This window comes from Diabrotica virgifera, chromosome 3 (assembly GCF_917563875.1).
Source record: "Diabrotica virgifera virgifera chromosome 3, PGI_DIABVI_V3a".
Classification (NCBI taxonomy): domain Eukaryota; kingdom Metazoa; phylum Arthropoda; class Insecta; order Coleoptera; family Chrysomelidae; genus Diabrotica; species Diabrotica virgifera.
Genome location: NC_065445.1, coordinates 23,177,603 through 23,204,734, shown reverse-complemented (window position 1 = coordinate 23,204,734; position 27,132 = coordinate 23,177,603). Strand labels below are relative to the sequence as shown.

Here is a 27,132-nt window from a genome sequence, read left to right as displayed (position 1 = left end):
GAGATTACTGAGACCAGGTTGGCCACTAATTGATCTAAGGACTTTCGATTGAAATCGGTGAATGGTTGTGATGTGAGTTAATTTAGCACTTCCCCACAGATAGATACCGTACATCCAAATTGGTTTCAATATGGTTTTGTATAGGAGTAATTTGTTATTAAATGACAATTTGTATGTCCTAGCAAGGAGCCAGTACATTTGTCTGAACTTGAGATCCAACTGCCTGTGTTTCATTTGGATGTGTTCATTCCATGTTAGCCTTTGGTCGATGTGCAATCCAAGGTATTTCACTTCTGTGCTGACGTGGATGTGTGTATTGTTAAGTGTGAGCGGAGGACAAATGGTGGTAAATATTACTTGTACTGACTTCCTTTCATTGATTTGAATTCTTCATTAACTGTACCATTCTGCGAGTAGGTTTAGGTAGGTTTGAAGATGAGAAAGACATCTACTGGATTCTTGCTAGTTGATAGGTAATACATCTGCAAATGATGCAATTGTAGTAATGTGAGTTTCTGGAAAATCCGCTGTGAAAATCAGTAAAAGTAGTAGACCCAAAACGCTGCCTTGTGGGACCCCCGATACAAATGGTGGATTCAGCGCTACCATGTCTAACGGAGAAGCTTCTATTGGAAACATATGATCTAGGTAGTAGTTACTCGATAGAGTCATTTTTAATTTAATGATCAGTCCAGGATGCCCTACTCTATCAAAAGCCTGGGAGATGTCAAGAAATACGGCGTTGCAATATTTCTTTTCTTCGATTTTTATATAATATCTAAAGTAAAAGTTTTCTTCTATCGATCTACATATAAATGGAAGTAAGTATTCGTAGTGTGTGAGATTTATAAGAGTGATGAAATATTATATGCTTTAGCGATACCACAAATCTATTTTTTTATATACATATTTTGTTTTTGATTGCTATTTTTTTTTAATGGTTATTTCCAATATTAACACTAAATCTTTATGCAGGGATTCCATGACATCAAATCCGAAGTATATTTATCTTTACCTGTGATGCTGAATTCAAACGGTGTTAGCCATGTGATTCAACAGCCTCTTACAGAAGAAGAAACAAAGGCTCTTCAGAAATCTGCGGCAGTGATGGAAGAGGTGCAAAGTGGATTAAAACTGTAATGTTGGTTTCTCTTTCTCACTATGTGTGATATATCTCCAATCCTACTTAATTTTAATTTATTTACTGAGTGTATAGTATTATTTGAGGATAGACTGTTTAGTTTAAGCTTATTTTAAAGTATTTTTAGAATCTAGTATGACTAAATAATTTATTACCATTTGCGAATATTGCCGTTAGTTTAATTGATAATTGACTGTATTGGTTTTATATACAGGGTTGAGATAAAGTATGAAACTTTGCATATATATAGTTTAGCTCTCCAGGCCTAGAAGGCCCATGGCTTGGTTTACTATTCCTTTCCAATCTCTCCTATTTGCTGCTTTATTTTTCCAATTTGTGATTTTCAGTTCTTCTATGTCTTTTTCAACATCTTTCTTCCATCTGGTTTTCGGTCTACCTTTCTTCTTCTTTCCTCCTATTCCTCCCGTTAGTATTTTTTTGGGAAGTCTCGTGTTTGGCATCCTTTGGATATGTCCCAACCATCTCAGTCTTTGTGATTTTACGATCCCTACTATGTTTGGTTCACCATACATCCTCTCCAATTCCACATTTGGTCTTCTTATCCACATTCCATTCCATATCTTTCCGCCAAATATTTTTCTTAGGACTTTTCTTTCCCATACTTTAAGCATGACTTGCTCGGATTTGTTCATCGTCCATGTTTCACTGGCATACAAGACTATAGGTCTTATCACTGTCTTGTATATTCTTATCTTAGCCCCTCTAGATATGTTCTTATTTCTCAATAAGTTGTTTAGAGCAAAGATACAACGATTACCAGCCATAATTCTCGCTTGGATTTCTTCTTTTATATTTGGTCTCCTAGTGAATGTCGCTCCTAGATATTGGAATCTCTCTACTTCCTCGAATTTATATATTTTTGCCTCTGTGTTTATTGTCAGGTATTGTCCTTGTGTGTATTCTCGTTTTGTCCATTCCATATATTTAGTCTTTTCTTCGTTTATGTATATCCCTTTCTTTCTTCCTATCGCCTCTAGTCTTTTTAGTATTTCTTGTAATTCTTGTTTGCTTCTGGCTATCATTACTATGTCATCAGCGAATGCCAAGCATTGGTGTTTTCGTTGGTATACAAGTCCTGTCCTGTTAATTTCGGCTTCTCTGATGACTATTTCAAGAAGGATACTAAACAACAGTGATGACAGTGGGTCTCCTTGTCGTACCCCTTCACCGACCCTAAACTTATCTGTTTCCTTTCCATTTATTTTAACCCTGTTCTCTGTTTCTCTGAGTGTAACTTTTACCATCTTTATTAATTTTTTACTAATTCCAATTTCACATAGTGCTTTGTATATTTCTTTTCGCTTAACTCTGTCAAAAGCTTGTTTAAAGTCAATGAATAGGGCCATTGTAGATTTTCCGTATTCGTAGCTTTCCGCTTGTATCTCACGCAGCAGGAAAATTTGATCCACCGTGCTGCGTCCTCTTCTGAATCCACATTGATATTCTCCTATGTCATTATCTATCTTTTGTGTTATCTTGTCTTTTATATGTACTGCAAGTATTTTATATGCAACGTTTAGTAGGGCTACTCCCCTGTAATTATGGCATAAACTTTTGTCGCCTTTTTTGTGAATTGGACACAGTGTGGCTTCAGTCCATTCTTTTGGTATGTGTTCTTGTTCCCAAATTTCTTTTATCAGCTTTTCCAAATGCTTAATTAGTACTGGTCCTCCATATTTAAACATTTCAGCTGTTATTTCATCCTTACCTGGGCTCTTGTTTTTCTTTAGTTTTTCTATTATTTCTTTTATTTCTTTTTCATTAGGCGGTCTTTCCTGCATTTCTTCTTGATCAATATTTTCATTCGGTCCTTCTTCTTCTTCTTCTGCATATTCTGTTGTGGGAATTTCATTTAGAAGCTCTTCGAAGTATTCTCTCCATCTGCTCAGTATTTCTTCGTCGCTTACTAAATTCCTTCCATTTTTGCTTTTGTAGTGTACAGGTTTTCTTTGGAACCCCTTTTTCTCATTTTTTACTCCTTGATATAAGTTCCTGACTTCTCCATTTTTATAGTTTTCTTCTATGCATTTCAATTTATCTTCGTTGTACTTTCTTTTCTTTACTCTTATGATTCTTTTAGTTCGTTTTCTTTGTTCGTTGTATTGTATCTCCATCTCTGGTGTTTTCACTTGCATCATTTTGAGTCTTAACTTATTTCTTTCATCCAGTTCTATTTTACATTCTTCATCAAACCATTCTTTGAATCCATCTTTTATATTTCTATTACTGACTTGCGCTGCTTTGGTCATACATACTTTTATTTGCGTCCATTTTTGTTCGATGTTTTCATTTTCTGCAATATTTTCCAGTTCTCTAGTGACTAGTTTTTCATATTTACTTTGTTCTTCTTCTGACAGTAGTCTAATAGGTTTAGTTACTTTGTACCTTTTTTTCTGTTGATTTCTAAGAACTGGTATAACCTGTTTAAGTTGTATTCCGACTATAAAGTGATCTGTGTCTGCATCCGGTCCTCTATATGTTCTTATGTTCTTTATACATTTTTCCATGTCTTTTTCGATGAGCACATGATCTATTTGATTTATGGTTTTTCCATCTGGTGATCTCCATGTTCCTTGATATATTCTTTTGTGTTGAAAGTACGTGCTCATAACGATCATGTTTTTTTCTTTTGCAAAATCTATTAAGAGGTGACCATTTTCATTCGTTGTTTCATGCAGACTATATTTTCCTATGGTGGGTGTGTATATTTCTTCTTTTCCTATTTTGGCATTAGCATCACCTAGTACTATTTTTATATCGTATTTGGGAATATTTTCGAATACTGTATCTATTTGACTGTAGAAGTCTTCCTTTATCTCTATGTTTTTCTCTTCAGTCGGTGCATGTATGTTTATAAATGTTATTTTTTGGTATTTTCCTCTTATTCTTTGTATGCATATTCTCTCTGAAATTGGTTTAAAGTCAACGATTAGATCTTTCAGCTTTTTGTTTACTACAAATCCTGTGCCTAACATTCTATTTTCGCCTCCGCTATTGAAAAATAAATAGTCATTTATTTCCATTGAGTTTTGGCCTAGTTGTTTCGTTTCTTGTAGTGCTACTATTTCGAATTTATATTTTTTACATTCATCTACTAGGTGTTTCAGTTTTCCTTCTTCGTATGTTCCTCTTACATTCCATGTTCCTACTAATATATGTTCTTTTATGGGCTGCTTTTCATTAATAATCTGTACATTTTGTCTATTTCGTGTACCTGTACTTTGCCATGTCATCTCCGTTATTTCAGTCTGCTTTCGTTGTATTGCTAGTTTTTTGGTTGTATATTTTTCTCTTTTATGAGTTGTTGTTGGTTGTTATTCCATGTCCATATTTCACCATTAATGATTAGCTTCTGGTATCCTATTTTTACATTTTTTCCATTATGCCTCTCTACCATAGCCTTGCTTCTAATTTCTTTCTGAATAATTCTTTCTTCTTTTGACATATCATCATTAATATAGATTCTTTCGTCCTTTTTGGTTTTTAATTTACTTTTATTTTTCATTACTTCTATTTTGTTTTTCACGCTGTTGAGTTCCACTATGACAGTATTTTCTCCTATTTTCCTTGCTCCATTTACATCTACTGAAACTTGTAGCTCTTTTTCCATAAAATTCTCCATAGCCCCTCGTAAAACTTTCTGATCATTTGTATCAATTTTTATTCCTTGTATTATTACATTTTTTCTCTTTCTTTCTCTTTCCAATTTCTCTATTTTTTCATTTGCTATACTAATTTCTTTTTCTAATTGACCTATTTGTTTTATAGCTTTTTCGTTTGTTTCTCGCAGCTTTTTTATTTCATCTTTGTAGCCGCTTTGTTGATCTTTCAGTTCTTTAATTTCATTCTTTAGTTGTGTGATTTCGTCTCCAGATCTATATTGTTCTTTTTTTATGTCTTTTATATCCATTGCTAATTCCCTCATCATTTTCATCATTTGTTCCATTCCACTTATGTTATCTTCATCTGTTTTTTGTGATGTTCTAGCTGTTATTTTTGATTTTTTGCTGGGATGTTCCTCCTCTTCCCTTCTCCTTTTCATTTCATCATCTAATTCGCTATCTGAACTCATTGTTCTTAATTCCTAGTTATTTTTCGTGCTAGAGTTATTAGTCAATGCGTCACGGGTGAAGTTTCGTGGAGAACTCTACTCACAGTTCAAATTCCCACCTGCACCCGCGCTAGCCGTTACTAATTTTCCAGCACTTTTATTCCTAGGTAAAAATCAAAATCAAAATCCGGCCCTGGTTATCTGTTTATAATAAAATTAATTATATTATAATAAAGTTTTCTACTTACAGCTGATTCTGTTTATTAATATGCTTTATTTTCCTGTAGAAATACACCATTCACAATATTGTTTTGTTTCCACCTACTGCAAAAACCTGCTTTGTTTATATTCGATATCACACAAGTTTTTATCACTTTACACAAGAATTTAATTCCTTATCGTTGGAATTACTTTTTTCCGATTTTTTCACTGTATAATTAGTTAACTAATTAGGTTGTTTATTTATGTACCTACATATATTGGTTTATAGTTACACTGCACTTTTGTATAACACAATTGTTTTATTGCTATATCTGCCCGAGAATCGAGTTAAGATACGAGCTAAACACGTGTGTTCTATTCGCTGGTCAGCGACCGAATCTTGAAACTTTGCATGCAAGTACAATAACATATCTAACGCGTATGGCTGACGCTACATATTTTTTACTACTCTACTTCCGGTTTCACACGAAATACTCTCAATTTATTTAATTTAATTGCGACACCCTGTATAATATGATTTCAATAGAGAATTTGCACATTTTTGTTTTATTATATAATAATGTTCAGTTTCGTTTAAAAATAAGATTTCCAAAATTTCACGCCTCAAAAACTCATAATAACTTAGAAGTACAAATTTAAAATCTTCTGTGTATTTAAATAATTTTAAACGATCTAAAAAGCACGCGAAGGCTTGTGACGTCATATCGTAATATTTTGTAATTCAATTTTTCCTGACTCATATAACAGTATGTATTGCATAATTTTTAGATTCTCCAGTACTTTCTATGTAATTCATATACTCGGCATTTGTAACGATAAAATCATTAGTTTTCGAGATATTTGAAGTTAAAAATGAAAGGGCACAATACATTAATCAAATAGCTGTGCCGTTTCAATTTCAATTTCAAATATCTCGAAAACTAATGACTTTATCGTTACGAATGAAAAGTCTATTATTTACATAGAAAGTATTGGAGAATCGAAATATTGTGCTAAAATAGAAATTCCGCCAGTGGCGTAGAATTTTGGAAGGGTAAACCATTCAATGCCCCCTGTCGTACGCCTATAGTAGTAGCCAGAAACGTTTATTTATCAGAATTTCTTAGGGTGTGCAGTACCTACACTTTCTGCCAAGTATGAAAAGGATATGTCAAATAGTTTTAAAGTACAGGGTAAAAATAATTATCACATTTTTAAATAAAACACCCTGTAACTTAGTAACGAGCCACATTTTATTCAAGTGATTTGGATTAAATCTTAATATTTTGAGGTCTAGAATCTATACAACTAAGAGATTGGACATTCTTAATGAATCACCCTGTATATCTTTTATCTAATATTCACTCACTATTTTAGCTGTTTCCAATTTTGACCATCTTGTAAAAGTAATTTGACTGTACTTAGTTAAAGTATGAAATTACCGTGATTCCCTGAATTGTCGCTACCCTGTATAATCAATTTTGTGTAAATAGTGAAAACAAAAGTTTTCCTTGATTTAAATGTTTAAATCTTATTTATGTATTTTTTATTATTTTGTCAATTGTTTCGGGGTTAACAACTTTTATATTAGCTATATAATTTATTTATTTTAGTTTATTTTTGTAATTTCATTTATATTATCTACCAAGTCATGTATTATTTAGACTGATTTTTATTGTAATAAATTATATTTTTGTATGATTCTTTTTGGAAAACTATTTTATTTTAACTTTTAACTATAATCGGCAGTTTACTTATATTTATTGTATTTTTTTAAAGCAAAATAAATAATTATACTAAAAAAACTGTATTTATTCATTATCATTATTAATATTGTGTATTTAGATAACGACCTCCGAAGTGGAAGCCTAAACGTCAATAAAATCATTTTTCAAGTTAAATTGTGGCTTATAGTATTGTGGCATTTAGAATAGTAAATACATAAAACACAAAAAAATTATAAATATGTAATACTTACATAACAAAAATACACATACACACATGAAACAAAACTCAATTAAAAAAGAATATAGGTATTAAATATTTCAATAAATAAAACAGAATATTAAGGTACTAAAATTCAACTTTTCTGGCCCTTAAGTTCGCAAAATCTTTAGCCACATATTCTGTATCTAAGCCCTCACACATTTCATTTTCAATAGAAATTAGCGCCAAATTCATAAGTCTTTCTTGTCTCATTGTCATTCGTAACTACTTTTTTATCACTTTTAATTTTGAAAATGACCGCTCCCACTAAATTCCTACACCGACATATTTATAATGAGACAAATGCCGCATCAATCATTGAATACAACAAACCGGCATATTATTTATGTATCATGGACCTTAAGAAAGCATTTGACAGTAATTGTACGTAAAGACATCCTATAGGAATAACTAAAACGATCGAAAATATCTACCAGAACACACAATAAAAATAAAAGTAGAAGAAGAACTAACTCACCCACTTGAAGCTGGCAATGGGATAGAGCAGGGGGAATCCCTGAGGAATAATAAAAAAAGTAAGAACGAAAAAAAATACCAAATGAAAGAAAAACAACTTTCTGCTATACAGACCACGCAATACTAATCTCTCAAAGTGAAGGTAATTTACAACTTATGCTGCCTCAATTTATTATAACCTCCAGAAAATTTAACAAATTATTTTTTCTAGTGAATAGAGCAACAGACACGCAGGTTGTCTGAATAAAACAATATGTTGAAATAAAAATATCTGGAAATAAATGAAAGACATAAACTACAGTCATCAGACCAATAATGACATATGCGGCAAATACACGACCTGACAAATAGAACAAAAAAATGCTAGAAACGTCAGATGAGGATGAAAATCCTTAGAAAAATCGATGATAAGACACTATGGAAAAGAACTAGAATACGAATATACGATATGGAGATGCAAAGTAGAGAACATCAATCACTGGGTTACAAAAAGAAGAGTAGAATAGAACGATCACATAAGCGAATGACAACAGAGTAGTAAAGACGACGAAATACGTGTCCCCAAAAGTACTTTTCAACGCTTCTCATTTGTTTCTCTCTTCTGGCATATGTCGTAAGTATATTAATATACGAATTATATTAATTGATATATATATCACGGATTATCCCTAATAACACAAAACATTCCAGGAATGTTCCTAGAAGGTACACACAGGACATTGAAAACATTCCTGGAATGTCCCTAAAAGCACACAAACGTCCCTGGAAAGTCCCAGGAAAGTGCTGTGTCAGCATTTTAAACATTCCTTGAATGTCTTGTTGGAACATTCCATGAATGTCTACGAATGTTCTTTGAACATTCACAGTATATTTTTTAGACTGAATGTCTTGTTGAAACATTCCATGAATGTCTTGAAACATTCCATGAATGTCTACGAATGTTCTTAGGGCATTCAAAGTATATTTTTTAGACATTCTCTGAAATATATCGTCAGTGATGTGACAATACCTCCTATATGTTTTTTCATGAGTTTTGCAGGAGACGAAAAACATTTTTTAAGGTCACCTCTTGTTTTCATACGTGTTTTGACTTGTTTTGTAGTAAATAGATAGTTGAATTTACTACAAAACAAGTCAAAAAATATATGAAAACAGGAGGTGGCCCAATTCATCTCCCACAAAATTCATAAAAAAGCAGATAGGAGGTATTGTCACTTCACCGACAATATACCAGAAGTATATGTGGCCGTACCAAATAATACATCCTTGATAAATATAAACATTTTTATTGCATAAAATCTTGTCATATATTTTTTTCCATAATCATTACTACGATGACGATTCATTGTATTGAATTGTACATTACAATTACAATCTGGTCATAACTCTGACCAATGAGCAATTTTAATTTAACCTAAATTACTACTGTTCCTTAAAATGAAGATGAAGAGCTTACCCCATAGCGTCTCTTATCTAATCTAACAGGCACACAAGCACTATGCCTGCTTTTCTAACCGCACTATTCTAACATACACAGGCACACAAGCATTATGTTCTGCTTTTCACTATCACATATCACTCAAACTAGTTCAAAAGTCTTTGTCCTCTTCAATCTTCTAGTTTGCCCAGTAGTATCGAGGAGCTGGATTTCCTCAATATTCTTGTAGGTACTTACGAAGTTGTTGATTGTGACTTCTAACTTTAAAACAAATCCAGCTGTAAAATATTTATGTGCCTGAAGGCTTTTGTATGCTTTCATCTGCTGTTTAGAGTAGTAACTGTGAGACTCCACCAGATAAATATCTATAATAGTAATTTGGTGGAATGCACTTCATGGTAAAATCCAGTTCTGACTGAATTGTATATGGATCTAAATCCCCAATTATTTTCAGCTTCAATAAATATCTAAAACAATAAAAGAAATAATGTTATTGCTTGCAAAATTCCTCAATATTGATAAATATCAGAGAAAAATGAACAGTAAATAAAAATTGTTTCCCCTACCTTTCTCCAAACATCTGGAGTTTCCAATAATAATTTCCTTAAATAATCACTTTGCAGTGTGATAAAGTTTATAAAGTTCACAAAATACAGCAAACGAAATCCAAATGAATCCAAAATAGACAAAATACGACGATAAACAATGAAATGAAATGATATTACAAACATATAACCTCTGTAACCTGTAATTGTGTAACTTTTTGTTGTATGCCAACCAGAAGTCACGTGGTTTGGATTGCCTAAATACATAATATACACGCGCGGCAAATTTGAAAATGAATGCAAATTGAATAGTAAATGGCCTCTCTTAAAATATAGGACATTGGTAGGATGTTCATAGAATGTTTTGTGGTAACATTCCACGAATAACTTAATCAGATGTTCACCGAATGTTCCTTGAATGTCCAGGACATTCAAACATTAATAGAACTTTCATAGTACATTCCTGGAATGTTTTGTGTTGTTAGGGATACGACATATTATGAGAAGCGTTGAAAAGTACGATCAGTGGTAGAGTTAGAAGTGCAGAATTACGACGGAGATGAAAGGTGGATAACAATAATAACTGGGTAAACAACAAGAGTAGAATGGAACGACCACGTAAGCCGAATGACAACAAATAGGGTAGTTAGGACAGCGAGAGACGGTTCCCCAATAGGAAGACGATCAGTGGTAAGGCCACGAAAACGATGGAACGACAAGTTACTGGAGGCACATTGAAAAACAGACGATGTTATGTCTACACAAAAAGAAGAAGTAATTTTTTGTTATTGTAAAAACAAAACAAACATTTTTGTAGAGCAGTTTTTCTTTTTTTTTTTCATTTTTCAGGGAGAAAAATTTTTTTGTAGAGCAGTGTATGCTACAAGTATGTTTGAATCTAGTAGTAATTAATATATAGGGTGTCCCAAAAGTAGTGGAACGGTCGAATATTTCGCAAACTAAACATTGGATCGAAAAACTGAAAAATACGTGTTCAATCATTTTCAAAAATCTATCCAATGACACCAAACACCAACCCCCACTACACCCCCTGGAGGTGGGGTGAGGGGTAACTTTAAAATCTCAAATGGAAACCCCTAGTTTTTCCTGCAGATTTGGATTCGTTACGTAAAAGTAAGCAACTTTTATTCAAGATATTTTTTCGAACTGTGGATAGATGGCGCTATAATTGGGAAAAACGATTTATCCTGATACCATAGGTAAATTATAGAAACGGTCTAATATCTCGAGAAATACACTTCCAAATAAGAAACCAAAAAAACAGGTTTTTAATATTTTTCGACAACCTATCGACTAACACCAAAAAGGACCCTCCAACCCACCCCCTGGAAAAGGGGGGGGGGTAAATTTAAAATCTTAAATAGCAACCCCCACTTTTTATTGCAGATTCGAATTCATCATGAAAAACTAAGCAACATTTATTCGAAACATTTTTTAAAATTGCTGATAGATGGCGCTAATAGGGAACTTGCACAATTTTTTTTTATTACATAATAATGTTCAGTTTTATTTAAAAATGAGATTTCCAAAATTTCACGATTCAAAAACTCGTAATAACTTAGAAATACGTATTTAAAATCTTCAGCGGTATAAAATAGTTCAAACGACCCGTGACGTCACATAGTTTTACATTAGTTATTATTATGGTTATATTTCGCTGTGTCTAGGTACACGCTAACGTGTACGCAAATAAAAAAGTTAGGTATGTACACGCGAATTAAACTTCATCAAGCCAGTGACATTATTATGTAGCGTGCGCAGTGACTGTATATTTTGGTACATGCTATTTTGATATGTTTAGCGTGTGTTTGATAGAACAATATTTGTTAAAGGAAGGGAAGCAGAACTATTCAGATGTTTCAAACTTAATTGTAATAAATCAATGTATATATTAAAGTATATATTTAGGTTAGCAAAATAAATATATGTATTTAGTTGACATAACACGTAAAAAATATTGTTAAAATAATTTTTATACGTAAGTTAACTATTATAATCAACTATTCTAAATGGGAAATAAGCCACAATTTAACTAAAAAAATGATTTTATTAACGTTTCGACGTCCAAATCGGATGTCATTGTCAAAATACAAAAATTAGTCAGATTAAATAAATTATTAGAAAATTTTTTTCCGATTTAGACGTAGAAACGTTAATAAAATCATTTTTTGGTTAAATTGTGGCTTAATTCCCATTTAGAATAGTTGATTACAAAAATGCCACAAGATAATAGCTTCAGAACAAGTTAATTATTATTGTGAAAGCTTTAGGTCTTCTTTTTATTTTAATCTTTTACGGTAATACATACTGTTTCATTTATAACTAAAAAAAAATATATAATAATTTATAGTCTCTTATCTTTTTCGTACTGTTTTAAAATGTTCTTAAACTCATTAAAAGAATTAAATATTTGTCCACACTCCGTAGTTAATTTAAAAACAAACACTAAACAAATAAAAAATAAGAAATCACTGACACTCTAACTTTTTTATTTGCGTACACGGTAACGTATACCTAGACACAACCTTATATTTAGGTATATTCTTCTTCTCCTTATTTAGTTTATTGGCCTCCACCTACTTGGGTATTTGGCAAGCTCATCGTCGTGGAATAAGTCAAAAATATTTATATTCTAATGACATTTATCGTATGTCATTGTAATAATATATACCAGTTTGTTAAAATTGTAGTTTTATACTGTTTTTGAAGGAAAGGAACGAAGGTTTACTATTGAAAATAAAACCATTTTGTAAAAGTACGAATTTTTCTATGAATAGTTCAAACGATCAAAAACACTTGTAACGTCACATAAATGTATTTTCTACTGACGTTTATAACGTCTAATTTAAAATTCTGTTTACTTTATTGGAAAAATGTAAATGTAAAACCAAGTGACGTCACGAAGCGTTTTGGCCACCTGTTTTAATTTGAATTTTTAATCGTCTTTAGGGGCCAAACGAAAGACAAACAAAACTTTTTTATCTTTGATACATGTTTTAAATTATGTTGTGTTGTGATTTATAACATTTTTTTCGAATTTAAAAATTTATGCAAGTTCCCTATTAATCGTATTTTTCCAATTAAAGCGCCATCTATCAACAATTCTAAAAAATGTTTTGAATAAATGTTGCTTAATTTTTCATGACGAATCCGAATCTGTAATAAAAAGTGGGGGTTGCTATTTAAGATTTTAAGGTTACCCCCCACCCCACCTCCAGGGGGTGGGTTGGAGGGTCACGTTTAGTGTTATTCAATAGGTTTTCGAAAAGTACTAAAAACCTTTTTTTTGTTTCTCATTAGGTTTCTATAAATTTACCTATGGTATCAGGATAAATCGTTTTTCTCAATTATAGCGCCATCTATCCACAGTTCGAAAAAATGTCTTGAATAAAAGTTGCCTACTTTTACGTAACTAATCCAAATCTGCAAGAAAAACTAGGGGTTTCCATTTGAGATTTTAAAGTTACCCTCCACCCCACCTCCAGGGGGTGTAGTGGGGGTTGGTGTTTGGTGTCATTGGATAGATTTTTGAAAATGATTGAACACGTATTTTTCAGTTTTTCGATCCGATGTTTAGTTCGCGAAATATTCGACCGTTCCACTACTTTTGGGACACCCTGTATAAAGTGTAAACTAGAAAAACTTACCATAAGGGAAAGAGTTGGAAGAACTACGTTTCTAATTATTATTATAGATATTGCCAAGAAGAGAACCAAAAATGTGTGTTTTTCAAAATTTATATATTAAATTTTAAATAAAAAATGGGTGGAAATGCAAAATTGCACTTTAGAGTGCATAAAGTGGATCCAAAAGTGAATAAGCAAAATACGTATATTTTGTTATTCACTAAGTTTTTGGGGTCAATGCACACGAATACAGTCGGAAAAATGAAAGAATACCCATGAACGATCACATCAATCACTTATTTTGTATTTGTTGTCTTTTTCTATAAATAACAAACGTTTGTTATAGAAAAAGACAGCAAATACAAAATAAGTGATTGATGTGATCGTTCAGGGCTTTCATCGATTGTCATTTGTTTCGAGCTTCTGTCATATGTTGTATAGTCTGTGTATAATATTAATATACACAGATTATACGACATTTGACAGAAGCTCGAAACAAATGACTGTGAATGAAAAGCCGTAATCAGAACCGACCAGTAGCGTACTGATAGATCAGCGGGCCCTGGTTCCAGTTAGGATGCGGGCCTCTCCCAAAACATTAAATATAAATCATAATAAAATCATTATATCATAAATTATATTATGAAATATATCATAAAAACTCAAGCTAATTTATAGTCCATTTACTCACGGTTTTTGCTGTAAATTTTAAAGAACTGTTCGGATTGAGATGATATTTGGCATACACATAGCTAACATGTCAAACAAAAAAAAGTGATACCTATTGTGCCCATGTGCGCTTCTGCCCTAGGGGTGTTTCACCCCTTCTCGGCTGAAAAACTTACGTTGAAAGAAGGTAAAACTAGTAAGGAACCTTACAACAGTATTGTACACTGAATTTCAATAAATTTTGTTTTCAAATATTTGAGGAATAGGAATTTTTCGTTTTTATATATAAGTACCTACACAAAAATTAAAATCTATTAAGCAGATACATTTCCTATGTGTGTACTTGTGTAGTTCATAATGCCCCCATCAAATTAGAAAGAAAAGAAGCAAAAAGCGCGTTAAAGCGGGCCCCCCTGCGGGGCCCGGGCCCTGGTTTCGCGGAACCATGCTCAGTACGCCACTGGAACTGACTCCCGAAACAACTGGTGCTCAGGGTTACTGCTAAGGCACGTCATCTGGAGTTTAAAGGGTTTCGGCACTCAATTATTCTTTTTATACACTCAATTATTTCGGCAAACAGATTACTAGGATGTTTTTGGGATCGCTGAACACGAATACGTTATCAGAACCGGCCCGCGGAGCACCTGGTGCCCATGATCACTGCTAAGGCACGGCAACTTCTGGAGTTTCGAGGGTTTTTAGCTCTAAATAGATACAAACGGATTACTCGGGGAGCCTTTGGGTGTTGCTGAACACGAATATGACATCAGAACCGAACCTCGGAGCACGTAGTACCCAGAGTGACTGATATGTTCGTGATCTTCTGGAATCTCGAGGCTTTCCGACACTAAATTGATGCAAATTGATTACTCGTGGGATTTTGGGGTTGCTGTTTACGAATACGCCATCAGAACCGACTTTCGAAAATCGAAAACTCAAAATTCCGAAAGATGGAATGGACGTGGATATCACCCTGGTCACTAGGTGCTCCGAGGGTTAGTTATAATGTCATATTCGTGTTCAGCAACACCAAAATCCCCTAGTATTCTCTTTGTATTAATTTATTGCCAAAAACCCTCGAAACTGCAGAAGATGACGTGCCCTAGCAATGATGCTGGGTACCAGATGCTCCGGGGTCCGATTCTGATGACGTATTCGTGTTCAGCGATCCCAAAAACCTCCGAGTAATCTGTTTGCATTAACTGAGTGCCGAAAACTCCATATGACGTGCCTTAGCGCAATAACCGTGAGCATTAGGTGCTTAGAGGGTCGATTCTGATTAGGTATTCGTGGGCCCCAAAAACCCCCTGAATAACAAAAATTTGGTCCTTAATGTACTTATTTTTAAATGCTTATGCACTTTTGGTTACATTGTATGCACTTTAAAATGCAACTATATGCATTTCCACTCATTTCTGTATAGTAGATTTTTTCCTGACACTCCACAATTCAACACAATGCAAAAATGTGCAAATCTCTAGGTGCTGTATTTAAAAATCGATTTATTACGGTGTTTTTAGCGCTAAATGCACTGGTCTAATCGGTATCTTCTCTAGGAGGATATACCTAATAGAAGAACAGATATCAGCATAAAACTAAGAGAGTGCAACATATTAAAATCAATAGGTACAGTTATCGGTTTAAATAAAATGTATGGAAATATATCTTGATATGTTATCAATGTAGATCAAAGAAATGTATAGGTATGCAGAAGAGGTGCGTGAATTGTCAGAAATAAATTGAAAGAAGAATATTCATGCTTCAGAATGAGAGAAATGTTTTTTAAAGAAATAAAGAGATTATTATTTTGATAGAAAAGGAATAGATCCAATATTTTGCTAAATACCGGGACGTGAATTGTCAAACGGGTCTTAGGAAACTCAATGGGAAAACCGAAACTGTTTTGAATTCCTGCTTCCCTAATTATTTTATATCAAAAGTCATGAGATTACTATATGTACAGGACTAAAATCTATATTAAAAACAAAATTGTTCTACAAATTAAACAAATTCCAAAATTTTGCAAAAATTTGCCAAGTATTGTTGTACTAGTTAGGCCACACGTAGTGCAAAATTTGTATAGCGAGTTGCGTTCGGTCACGATGAAAACTTTAATGAAAGTAAAATTATTAGTGATGTAGCGAATGTCATTTTTTGAACATTCGCGAATACGAATGCGAATATCTGCTACCGACATTCGCGAATGCGGATGCGAATGCGAATGTCAAGTTTTTTAATAATTTGTTTGTATTTTTGTAATGTTTGCTAAATTTATAATGAAAAGTTAATTGGTATTTAGTGTAAATCAATCTGAATCTTAATCTTTATCACATAATACCAAATAATAAAATAAAGTGAAAGCTGATAATGTGATTATTCGAGGTTAATTTACCTTTTCTTAATAAAAAGAAGTTGAGAAATGAATAGATTTTGATTTTATTAACCTAATATTATCTTCAAATGATTTTTTTTCTGATATTCATATTCGCAAAACATTCGCACAAACTTCGCGAATGCGGATGCGAATGCGAATACGCAAAAATATGCGAATATTCGCGAATGCGAATACGAATATTCGTTACATCACTAAACTATATTACAGGGGTGGCCAAACTGCGGCTCGCGAGCCACATGCGGCTCTTTGGAGGATTACTTGTGGCTCTCGATAAATGTACCCGAGTCCCTTTTCAGTTTTGTGTTATTATATTTAAAAAAATTATTATCGTTCCATATGTTTCAAAATGTCTTTTAAAATGATATGACACATCAAAAACTGCACGAATGAACATTAAGAGTGGCGCGAAATAAAGGTCAGTAATCAACCTAGTCCAGACAGATTTGTATAACTCTTGCTACGGATATAATTGTAATTTGGATTACAGAGTACTGATTGAGCTTCAAAATAGATTTCAAGGCTTAAAATATTTTGAATCGTCTCTTCATTTTTTTCTGAATTCGTTTGAAATTAACATTTATGTAATTCATAAGGTGAATTTTTTATTACCAATATATGACCCAAATACCCCAAAGATCAAGCTCGAAAATAAAACTATATGTAATTAAGTTTTAATATTTCGTAAATTTATTTCTGTTTTCAATAAATAAAATGTCTGTTAAAAATTTGTAAATACCTTCTTTACATACTTTTTGAATATGTATTTAATTGCGGCTCGCGAAAAATTTCAACTTATGAAAAGTGGCTCAGACTATCAAGGATCTTGGCCACCCCTGCTATATTAGATACACATTTTTAGAAAAATCGAAATAAATCAAAACCTCTGTATTTAGGCCTAGGAAACGATTATAAAAGTGTAGTTTATTTTTTAAGGACAATTAAAAATGTCATCATTTCTTCAAAACTATAAGGTTGCCAAAACTGCTCTAAAAAAATTTGTAGGTACTGGACACCCTCCAGGCTGTCTTTTTTCAAAACTTTTGTCCCTTACATCAATGTAGACTTGGACAAAAATTTATTTTTAACTTATCTCTTTTTACTTGAATTATGATCGATAAATAATGAGTTTTTTTTTGTAGGGTCATCACGGTATAGCTGACGAAGTGTACCTCTCTCTTCCAGCTATGTTGGGCGAAACCGGTATCGTCAGCATTGTCAACCAGAACTTAAATGAGGAAGAAATCGAGGCCCTCCAGAAATCTGCTAGAACGTTAGCAGAATGTCAAGCAGATTTAAAAATTTAAACGCCAAAAAGTATAAAAATAATACGTACGCACTAAACCTAAAAAGTATGAGGGTAATTCGTAAAATAAGGTTCCCTACGTCCCTGAGAAAGTGTGTGACGTGCTGGGAGAAATCTGACAACACTGCTTTACACCTCAAATCTCCGTCTCTCTCATCCAACCACTTTCGCCTCGCTACATTCCTCAGTGTGGGTCTATAGCAGCCTTCGAAGATGGAGATCCCTGTCGCTGTTACCTCCAATATGAAATTCATGCTGTGATACGTTTTTAAATGCAAAATGGATTTTATCTATTGACATTCATCATCAGTTAATAGAAGTATATCGGTAAAACTGCATATCTGGTCATCCATCGTGAATTTCCGTTAGGCCTTCACTCCATTTTCTACACCATTTGCGAACATTTTGAACAGATATGCACTTTTACCCAAGAATATGAAATGCTTAAGAACGAAACTAGGCAGATTTGAGATAAACAAAATAAAAGACGTAAAGGAGTAGAAACAAAAATTAAAGACGTAATCGTAAATATAATCCACCATTTTTACTCAGACTTATATAAAACAAAAAAGACCATCAGAAGAAATTAAAAACCAACTTAAGTCGAAAATAAAAAATGTCAACCCAGAGCTACAGCCAGAAATAAGCAAATCAGAAATAAAGAAGGCATTAAAAGAAATGAAAAACAATCGCCTGGAAAAGACGAAATAACTGCAGAGATGCTGAAATATGGTGGAAAAGTGGTAAAGAATACTCTCCATTCCCTTTTTAACAAAATATTAAAAGAAAAAAGAATTCCAAACAACTGGAAGGTAGCCGTAACCATTATCTTACACAAGAAAGGTGAAAAAGCATATATAAAAAAACTACTGTCCTATAACACTCTCCAATGTAATGTATAAACTCCTAACAAAAATTTTAACCAGTAGATTGACGATAAAATTGGACGGATACCAGTCTAAAGAACAAGCTGTTATTAGAATTTAGCACAAGTGACCATTTATTAAGTATGAGAATGCTTATAGAACGAGCAACTGAATACGTTGTTCTTCTTCTACTACGGCACTACAGTTCAAATTGAGCCTTGGCCTCCTATATTTTTTGCCTCCACCCTTGCTTGTCTGTGGCTGCTCTTCTCCATACATGGACTCCTTAAGGGCTTGTGTGTCGCTGTTTACTGTGTCTTCCCAGCGCTTTTTTGGATTTTCAACAGGTCTCTTTCACTGCATTCTAGTATTCAGTGCTCTTTTTGGTAGCCTATCCTCTCCCATTCTTATCACATGTCCGGCCAATTGCAATCTTTGTATTCTAATGAAGTCTGACAGGGGTGCTTCCTTATAAAGTTGATAAAGTTCGTTGTTGTATCGACTTCTGAAGATTCCGTTTTCTCTCACAGGTCCTAGTATTCTCCTCAGTACTTTCCTTTCGAATGTGTCTAGTTTGTTTTTGGATGTTTCTTTCAGGACCCAGGCTTCACTGCCATAGCATGTTATTGGTCGAATTAAAGTTTTATAGATTCTCATCTTTGTATTTCGGTGGACACTTTTAGACCGAAATGTATGGGAGAGGGCAAAGTAAGCTCTGTTCGCCTGCGTTATTCTCTTCCGTATTTCTCCGTCTTCTGATCCGTCGGCATATATTTTTAATCCCAAGTATGTAAACTTTCCAACCGTTTCAATCTCATCTTCATGTATTATGTTTTGTAGTGTTTATATTTCTGTGTTTATATTTCTTCTCGTCTGAGTCATTATTTTTGTTTTCCAGACCTAGCATTTTTGTTTGTGTTTTTAACTCTGCGTATGTTTCCTATGCTCCTGTTGATGTTCTACTCATAATATTAATATCATTGGCATAAGCGGCCAGTTGAACAGTTCGGTTGGTCAGTAGGTTTCCTCGTCCAGTTTGCATTTGCCTAACCGCATACTCCAGTGCCAGGCTAAACAATGTTGGGGCCAGCCCACCTCCCTGTTTTAGTCCCTGCGAAATTTTGAACTGAATACCACATTCCCCTATATATAGCGTTCATAGATTTCGAAAAGGCTTTATAGACAGTGTCGAACATTGGGCAGTGAAAAGTTCTTTGATTAACAGCAGAATTGAACACAGATATACAGACGTAATAGCCAATATAAGGAAGCCAAAACAACAATTAAAGTATACGAAGGAACACAGTCAATACAAATAAATAGAGGCGTGAGACAGGGTGACACAATATCACCGAAACTTTTTAATCAGGCTCTGGACGATATTTTTAAAAGATTATAATGGGAAGAAAAAGGTATAAAAACTTGTGGACAACGCTTGAACCATCTAAGGTACGCCGATGACATCGTATTGATAACCGATAAAAAATAAGAATTGTTTAAAATGATGAAAGAACTGGACATAGAAGCTGGAGATATAGGCCTTAATATGATTTTTTAATAGCCTTTTTTCTTTTCGAAGTGTCGATTAAGGGCCTCTTCCATTTCTCGCCATTCATACCTGTTGTGTGTGAGGCGTTTCCATATTGGTCCTGCGGCTCTTTTGATGTCGTCGCTCCAGCGCATATGAGGTCTTCTCCTTGGTCTCTTCGCTTCATATTGTCGCCATATGAATACTAATTGAATGAATCATATGCATATGATACGAATATGCATTACAGCAAGACCAAAATCATAACAAATACAGATGAGGACATCACAATGAGGATCGGACAAAATGAAATAGAACAAGTTCACGATTATAATATATCTGGGCCAAATTATAAAACTTAACAAGGAAAACCAAACAGCAGTGATCAAAAGACGAGTTAGACTGTCATGGGCGGTATTTGTCAAACTAAGCTACATCCTTAAAAACAAAAGATATCCACAACATCTTAAGACCAAGGTATACAATCAATGCGTACTCCCTGTTCTCACTTATGGTTCCCAAACGTGGACGTTTACAAAAGCAAACATGGACAAAATCATAAAAACGCAAAGAGCAATGTAAAGGCAAATGTTGCACATAAAACTAATGGATAAAAAGAGAAACGAGTGGATAAGAGAGAATACCAAAGTTAGGGATGTTAGACAAAAACTTGCAAAATTGAAATGGAGATGTGCCGGACACAAAATAAGACAAAAAGAAGACCGATGGAAGAAAATTCTTATAAACTGGAGACCGTGGGACTATAAACGAAGCAGAAAAAGGCCCCAAATGAGATGAGCAGATAATATCAAGAAACACGTGGGCTCTAGGTGGATAACTGTAGCGACAGACAGAGAAGAATGGAAAATGATTGGGGATGAATATGTCCAAAGATGGACCGAAGAAGGCTAATTAGATAGATAGATAGATGCACTTTTACCCATAAATTGACGATATATGTAAATAGGTGAAATCCATTTTGCATTTAAAAAACGTATCACAGCATGAATTTCACATCGACGGTAAAAGCGACCGTGACCTCCATCTTCGAAGGCTGCAAGGCCTACACTGAGCAATGCAGCGAGGCGAAATTGGTGGGGTGAGGGAGAAAGAGAGAGTTGATGTGTAAGACAGTGTTGCCAGATTTGTACCTAGTACGTCGTACTCTTTCTCAGCGGCATAGGGAACCTTATTTTATGAATGACCCTTGTATTTATAGAAAATAGAGACGATTGTATTTTATTATAGTTATCAAATATTTTTGAACTTTACAGTATTAGAAAAGCAAACTATTTATACAACACGCTTGTTTATTCTATTAATTTAATAGATGTGATGTATTTAAAGAAATTAGTATTATATTGACACAGTTAATAAATACCAAAGAATATCTAATATATTATACATTCATAAAGACTATATTATAACTGTCCCCTAGATGAATATACTCAGTTGATAAAGCACATCCTTGTTTTGGTTATCTTATATTGATCTACAATACATATATCATTAGCATCTAGTCAGTTGTATGTTGTGGCGCTTCTAGAAATAGAATTCCTTTAAATGTTTTCAAATTTAAGTCAGTTTTCAATTTAATAAAATATAAAATGACATTAAATTAAAAACCTTATTGGCACCATTTTTTTGGTTACACCTCCGTGGCTTCTAAAAATACAAGCTAAGCGGATGCTTGAGCAAAAGAAGATGAGGGAATTCTATAACTTGCAATTCACATCCCATCTGTCCAGCGCGGAAAAATTCCAACGAAAAATGGACTCTACATACTCAGAGAGGAGATATAATAATAGAAATAAAAATGAATAAGCATTTTCATTTCGTTGCAACACGAAGTCAAAGCCGTCTTATATTTCAGTTCGCCAAATAACGCAAAGGATGGAAAACACATTATGTTCGAACGCTAATCAACAATGATCACTATCAAATATTTAATTACTGTCACCAACTGTCAATGTCAACTTTTATTGGGTTGTTGAAAACATAATTGATTATAATTATGAAATTAGTTAATCAATTAACATAACAATTATTAACATAATTTATTAAGTAATTTCCTAATTTTAATCAATAATTATGATTTCAGCAACAAAATCAAAGTTGACATTGACAGTTGGTGACAGTAATTAAATATTTGATAATGATCATTGTTGATTAGCGTTCGAACAACCGGCCCTAACAGACACCTGAAAATATATTTTTTGATTAAGGGACTGTAATGACCAAATTAAAATGATAAAAAGAATTTACATGTGATATCTGATAATACACACTTAAAAGACTAATACATAAATACTCATGATAAAGAAGTACATTATAATTAAAAATGAATAACCATTTTCATATCGCTGCAACATGAAACCAAAGCCGTCTTATCAGTTCGTTTAGAGAGTGCAACAAGCACTCTGACTGAACAGTTTCAAAACTCATTAGTTTTTCATCAGAGAATGTACATAGCTGTAACATCTGTACATGCATTGGGTTCTTTTTCTTCTGTCTTGCTGTGGGCATACTCAGTTGCAAATAAGATTGCTGCAAACTTTATTATTACCGGTCAGACACATACAATGTGCATTTGCTATGCCATTGGAACTGGCTATCACCCAAGCATATGGTGGTTTAGCATTAGCTTTTTGGGAACGCTTCACCTAAAAAAAATATTTTATCTTTGTGGGAATGCTTCAACTACCAAAATTTATTTTTATTAGAGTATTTGCGTTCTTTACAATGATTGAGAATATTTTAAAATCAGACATACATATAATATAATTTTAGAACAAACAATCATGAATGTTTATTATTCTCTTTTCTATCATAGCAACTACATGTCGTCGACCTAATCTGTAAACTGCGCAACTCCATTTATCCAAATTTTACAGGAGACACAAAAAACTATTTCTCTTAATATGACTAATGTGAATACTATGTATCTCCCATTAAAAAAAAAAAGGATGCTAAAATGGAATATTTTATAGATAGTTTACCTATCATCTTACATTTGTATCTATATTGTTTAATGAGTATTTAATATTATTTACCACCAACTTTTTCTTGAAAATATCACTTTCTAAACAGTGAGGTCAGTCGTGTGGTATGACAAACTGGGGATTTACATATTTTTCAAACTAAATTTGTCGCAAGGGAGATACGGTGTATACGAAGAGGTCACTATTTACTCTTCTGGTAAAATATGCATGTGCATCCTTTTTTAAACGAGTAGGGATTTTTTCAAATAAATTGCAGTAATACCTCATTTTCCGAGAAATATAGAGTTACACAGTTTACAAATTAGGACGACAATATGTCTGGTTTCATACAGATATATAAACGTAAATAAATCTAATATTTAAAACCAATTTATCCAAAAGACACTAATACTGTTATCCATATATTTCTTAATGGTGAATAAATAAAATAAAGACATACCTGTCCAACAATAATATAGAAATCATTAACAATTTTTACTCCTTTCAAAACAAATCCAGTTGTGAAGGCTTTTATGTGCCTGAAGGCTTTTGTATGCTTTCATCTGCTGCTTAATGTAGTAACTGTGAGACTCTACCAGATAATATGTATAAATATGTATCTATAATAGCATTATAATAGTAATTGGTGGAATATGCACTTTACTGTAAAATCCAATTCTGATTGACTAAATTGTATATGGATCTAAATCTCCAATTATTTTCAGCTTCAATGAATATCTAAAACAATAAAAGAAATCATGTTATTGCTTGCAAAATTCATCATTATTGATAAATATCAGGGAAAATGAACAGTAAATAAAAATTGTTTGGTCTACCTTTTTCTCCAACATTTGGAGTTTCCAATAATAATTTCCTTAAATAATCACTTTGCATTGTGATAAATTTATAAAATTCACAAATTACAAACTAAAGTTTTAAAAAATACACAAAAACAGCCAACAAAATCCAAATGAATCCAAAATATGAAATGAAACGACGATACAAACATAACCTATAACCTTTGTTTTGTAACTTTTAAGTTTCTCCCAATTTCGTGACGTCAGCCGTCAGACTTCGGCTGTCTGAAATGAAAACGTCTTTTAAACGTATTTTAACGTCATTAATTTTACGTATTTAAAATCACCTACAAAAGACGTCGGTATGACGTAATGTTCAACCACGTGTGTATATTCAACCAAAAACTGACGTTTCCTCGATGTTGTTGACGTCTGTTGGTTGCCTGGGAACTTGTGAGATGAAAGAAATGAAACTAGTGGAGGTGGGAGCTTTAGCGATAAAAACCTATACATTTCTACTTATTGTCTCCCACTTTTAAACGTATCGGACGAGTTTGGCAACTATTAACCGGTTAAATATTCCGGTAACTACATAGTTATCCGGAGGAGAAAAAACCGGACCAAATAAGATTATTTTTTCTCTATACTCAATTTACAATCAAGATGCAGTAGAACTAAACAAACCAAGACCCGTTAAATGCTACTAGGAGCACTCCCGAATCATAATTTACAATGTATAAACTTTGGAAATCACAATTTGGGATTTACAATGTATATACATTGTAAATTATGATTCGGGAGTGCTCATAGTAGCATTTAACGTGTCTTGGTTTGTTTATTTTCACTGCATCTTGATTGTAAATTTAGTAGAACTAGGTATTTACTGATTACAATAATTTATATACTATGCAATAAAAACTAATAATCGAGAAAAGATGAAAATTGATAAAGTGATTTTAATAAAATACTAACTGTTACTATCGGAGCGAGTAGATAAATTTTGAACATCTTTACCAAATTAAAATACAATGATTATAGTATACCGCAATGTTGCCAATTTTAGCGTTTCCTTCAGTCTCTTTATATATAATTAAAAACTAAAGTATACAGGTACAAGTTAAAAATTCACCGGCTGTGAATAATAATATTTATTACTCTTTTATAATAACGTACTCATTTATTTTTATTTATTAAAAAATATTATTGCTGTCTATATTTCGTGTTTTGTTATGCCACTCTTTTTGTGAAATAATTGTAAGCAAATAAAATAAACGGTGCTTAAATCTAAAATGTGTTGTCTATTCACTTCCAAGCGCTTCCAATCTATAGTCAGTGTAACAAAAAAGAAGAAATAATAATTGAGTATACAGTACCTAAAGCTTGTCACGCACTGGGAGCTAAACTATAATATATATTATAGTTATATAATATATATTATAGTATTATAATATATATTATAGTTTAGCTCCCCGTGAGAAGCTTTACGGTGTAGGTGTAGGGCAAGATTAAGCTTGTAACAAGCTTCACAGTATTAATAATTTGATATATTATGACAAGATTATCTATGAATCTTGGTTGTAGGGCATAGACATAAATAAGAATAGATAAGGCATAATGAGCAAAATAGTGTAACGCGTGGGCAGTCAATTGGTGGTACTACATCTATCTCGTTTTACCAAGTGGCATGTGACAGACAATGATGGCTAGACGGCAGCCACTCAAAGTGAATATTGGCCAATGACGTCTTTGATATTTAGCCTTACACCTCTATTTCCTATTCACAGAGCGGCTTATACCGTATTAGTATAATACATTCTTATTCTGTCTATGGTGTAGGATGTATTCGGTGATTTGTGACTTGTGACTATATCCAATCCAATGACATACATAAACACTTGGACTGAGTTAGGCCTAACCATCAGGGGGGGGGTTGGGGTTACAACCCCTCCCATTTGGATGTACTTTGAGCTCAATACGCTTAACACCGTTACTATTCCATACCCCCCAGAGACCATCAAGTAGTTGTAACCCCCCCTCATTCTGGTTACACCTCTGTCAGAGAACTCGGCTATATCATAATATGCATAATCGGGTGTCCGCAAGATCTATCAACTAGTGTTTATTAATAATATGTTAACTAACAATACACAATTAATCGGACGAAAATGATGGAAGAGTAAGAGAATCTTGGAATCGCAGAAAAGTTAAGATGTATGCTAACAGTAAGCGTAAAGAACACCACAGCAAAGATCAGTTTCAACGGAACAACGTCTAAGGAGATCAAAGTAAACAAATGCGTGAAACAAGGTGACTCTGTCTCCCCAACACTGTCTAACCTGATATTGGAAGTACTCAAACTTTGCAAACAAAAACATTATCACAGATCAACGTCAAGTATATTCATATATAATTTGTATTACAACCAAACTGCCGATATTAAAGTGGATGACCAATTGACAGAGACAGTCTCCATAGATAGAGGAGTGAGGCAAGGATGCATCCTGTCCCCGGTGTTGTTCAATATATTATACTCTGGATGTATCTTCGAGCAAGCGCTGGGAAAACTACAGGAAGGCGTATTAGTCAATGGAGTGCGTCTGAACAACATTAGATATGCCGACGACGCTGTAGTTTTTGCAGACAGTCTAGATGGTTTGTAAAGAATAATGTCGCGCTTATCAGATATAAGTAGAGAATACGGACTTGATCTCAATACGAAAAAAAAAGTACATGGTAGTCAGTAAGCGCGAAATATTAAATACACAGCTTTTGGTTAACCAACAACTAATTGACAGGGTCGACAGCTACACATACCTTGTACCAACATAAACAGCCAGTGGGACCACTTAAGTGAAATAAAATAACGCATAGGAAAAGCGAGATCAGCGTTCATAATGATGAAGTCTCTTTTCAGAAGCCACGATTTACCACTTGCTACCAAAATCTCTATCATCAGATGCTATGTATTTTCTACGTTATTATACGGAGTAGAGGCCTGGACACTTTCCGAGGCTTCTTTGAGAAAACTAGAGGCATTCGAGATGTGGTGTTACAGGCGCATTTTAAGAATTTCGTGGGTGGATCGT

The 27,132-nt window shown here is 33.4% G+C and overlaps 1 protein-coding gene across 5 annotated transcripts in view; it reads left to right on the top strand.

The window, feature by feature from the left end:
* Positions 1–25,336, top strand: part of LOC114329819 (L-lactate dehydrogenase) — an 85,828-nt gene extending 60,492 nt beyond the window's left edge. For 4 of the 5 annotated variants that reach the window (XM_050646375.1, XM_050646377.1, XM_050646374.1 and 1 more), the window contains one exon: positions 17,711–25,336. In XM_050646375.1, coding sequence (XP_050502332.1) covers positions 17,711–17,875 — 165 coding nt within the window. In that variant the 3' untranslated portion in view covers positions 17,876–25,336. Of the gene's footprint in view, positions 1–975; positions 1,528–17,710 lie in introns of those variants that run through there. The other variant, XM_050646373.1, reaches the window with a different exon arrangement.
* Positions 25,337–27,132: the final 1,796 nt, after the last annotated feature.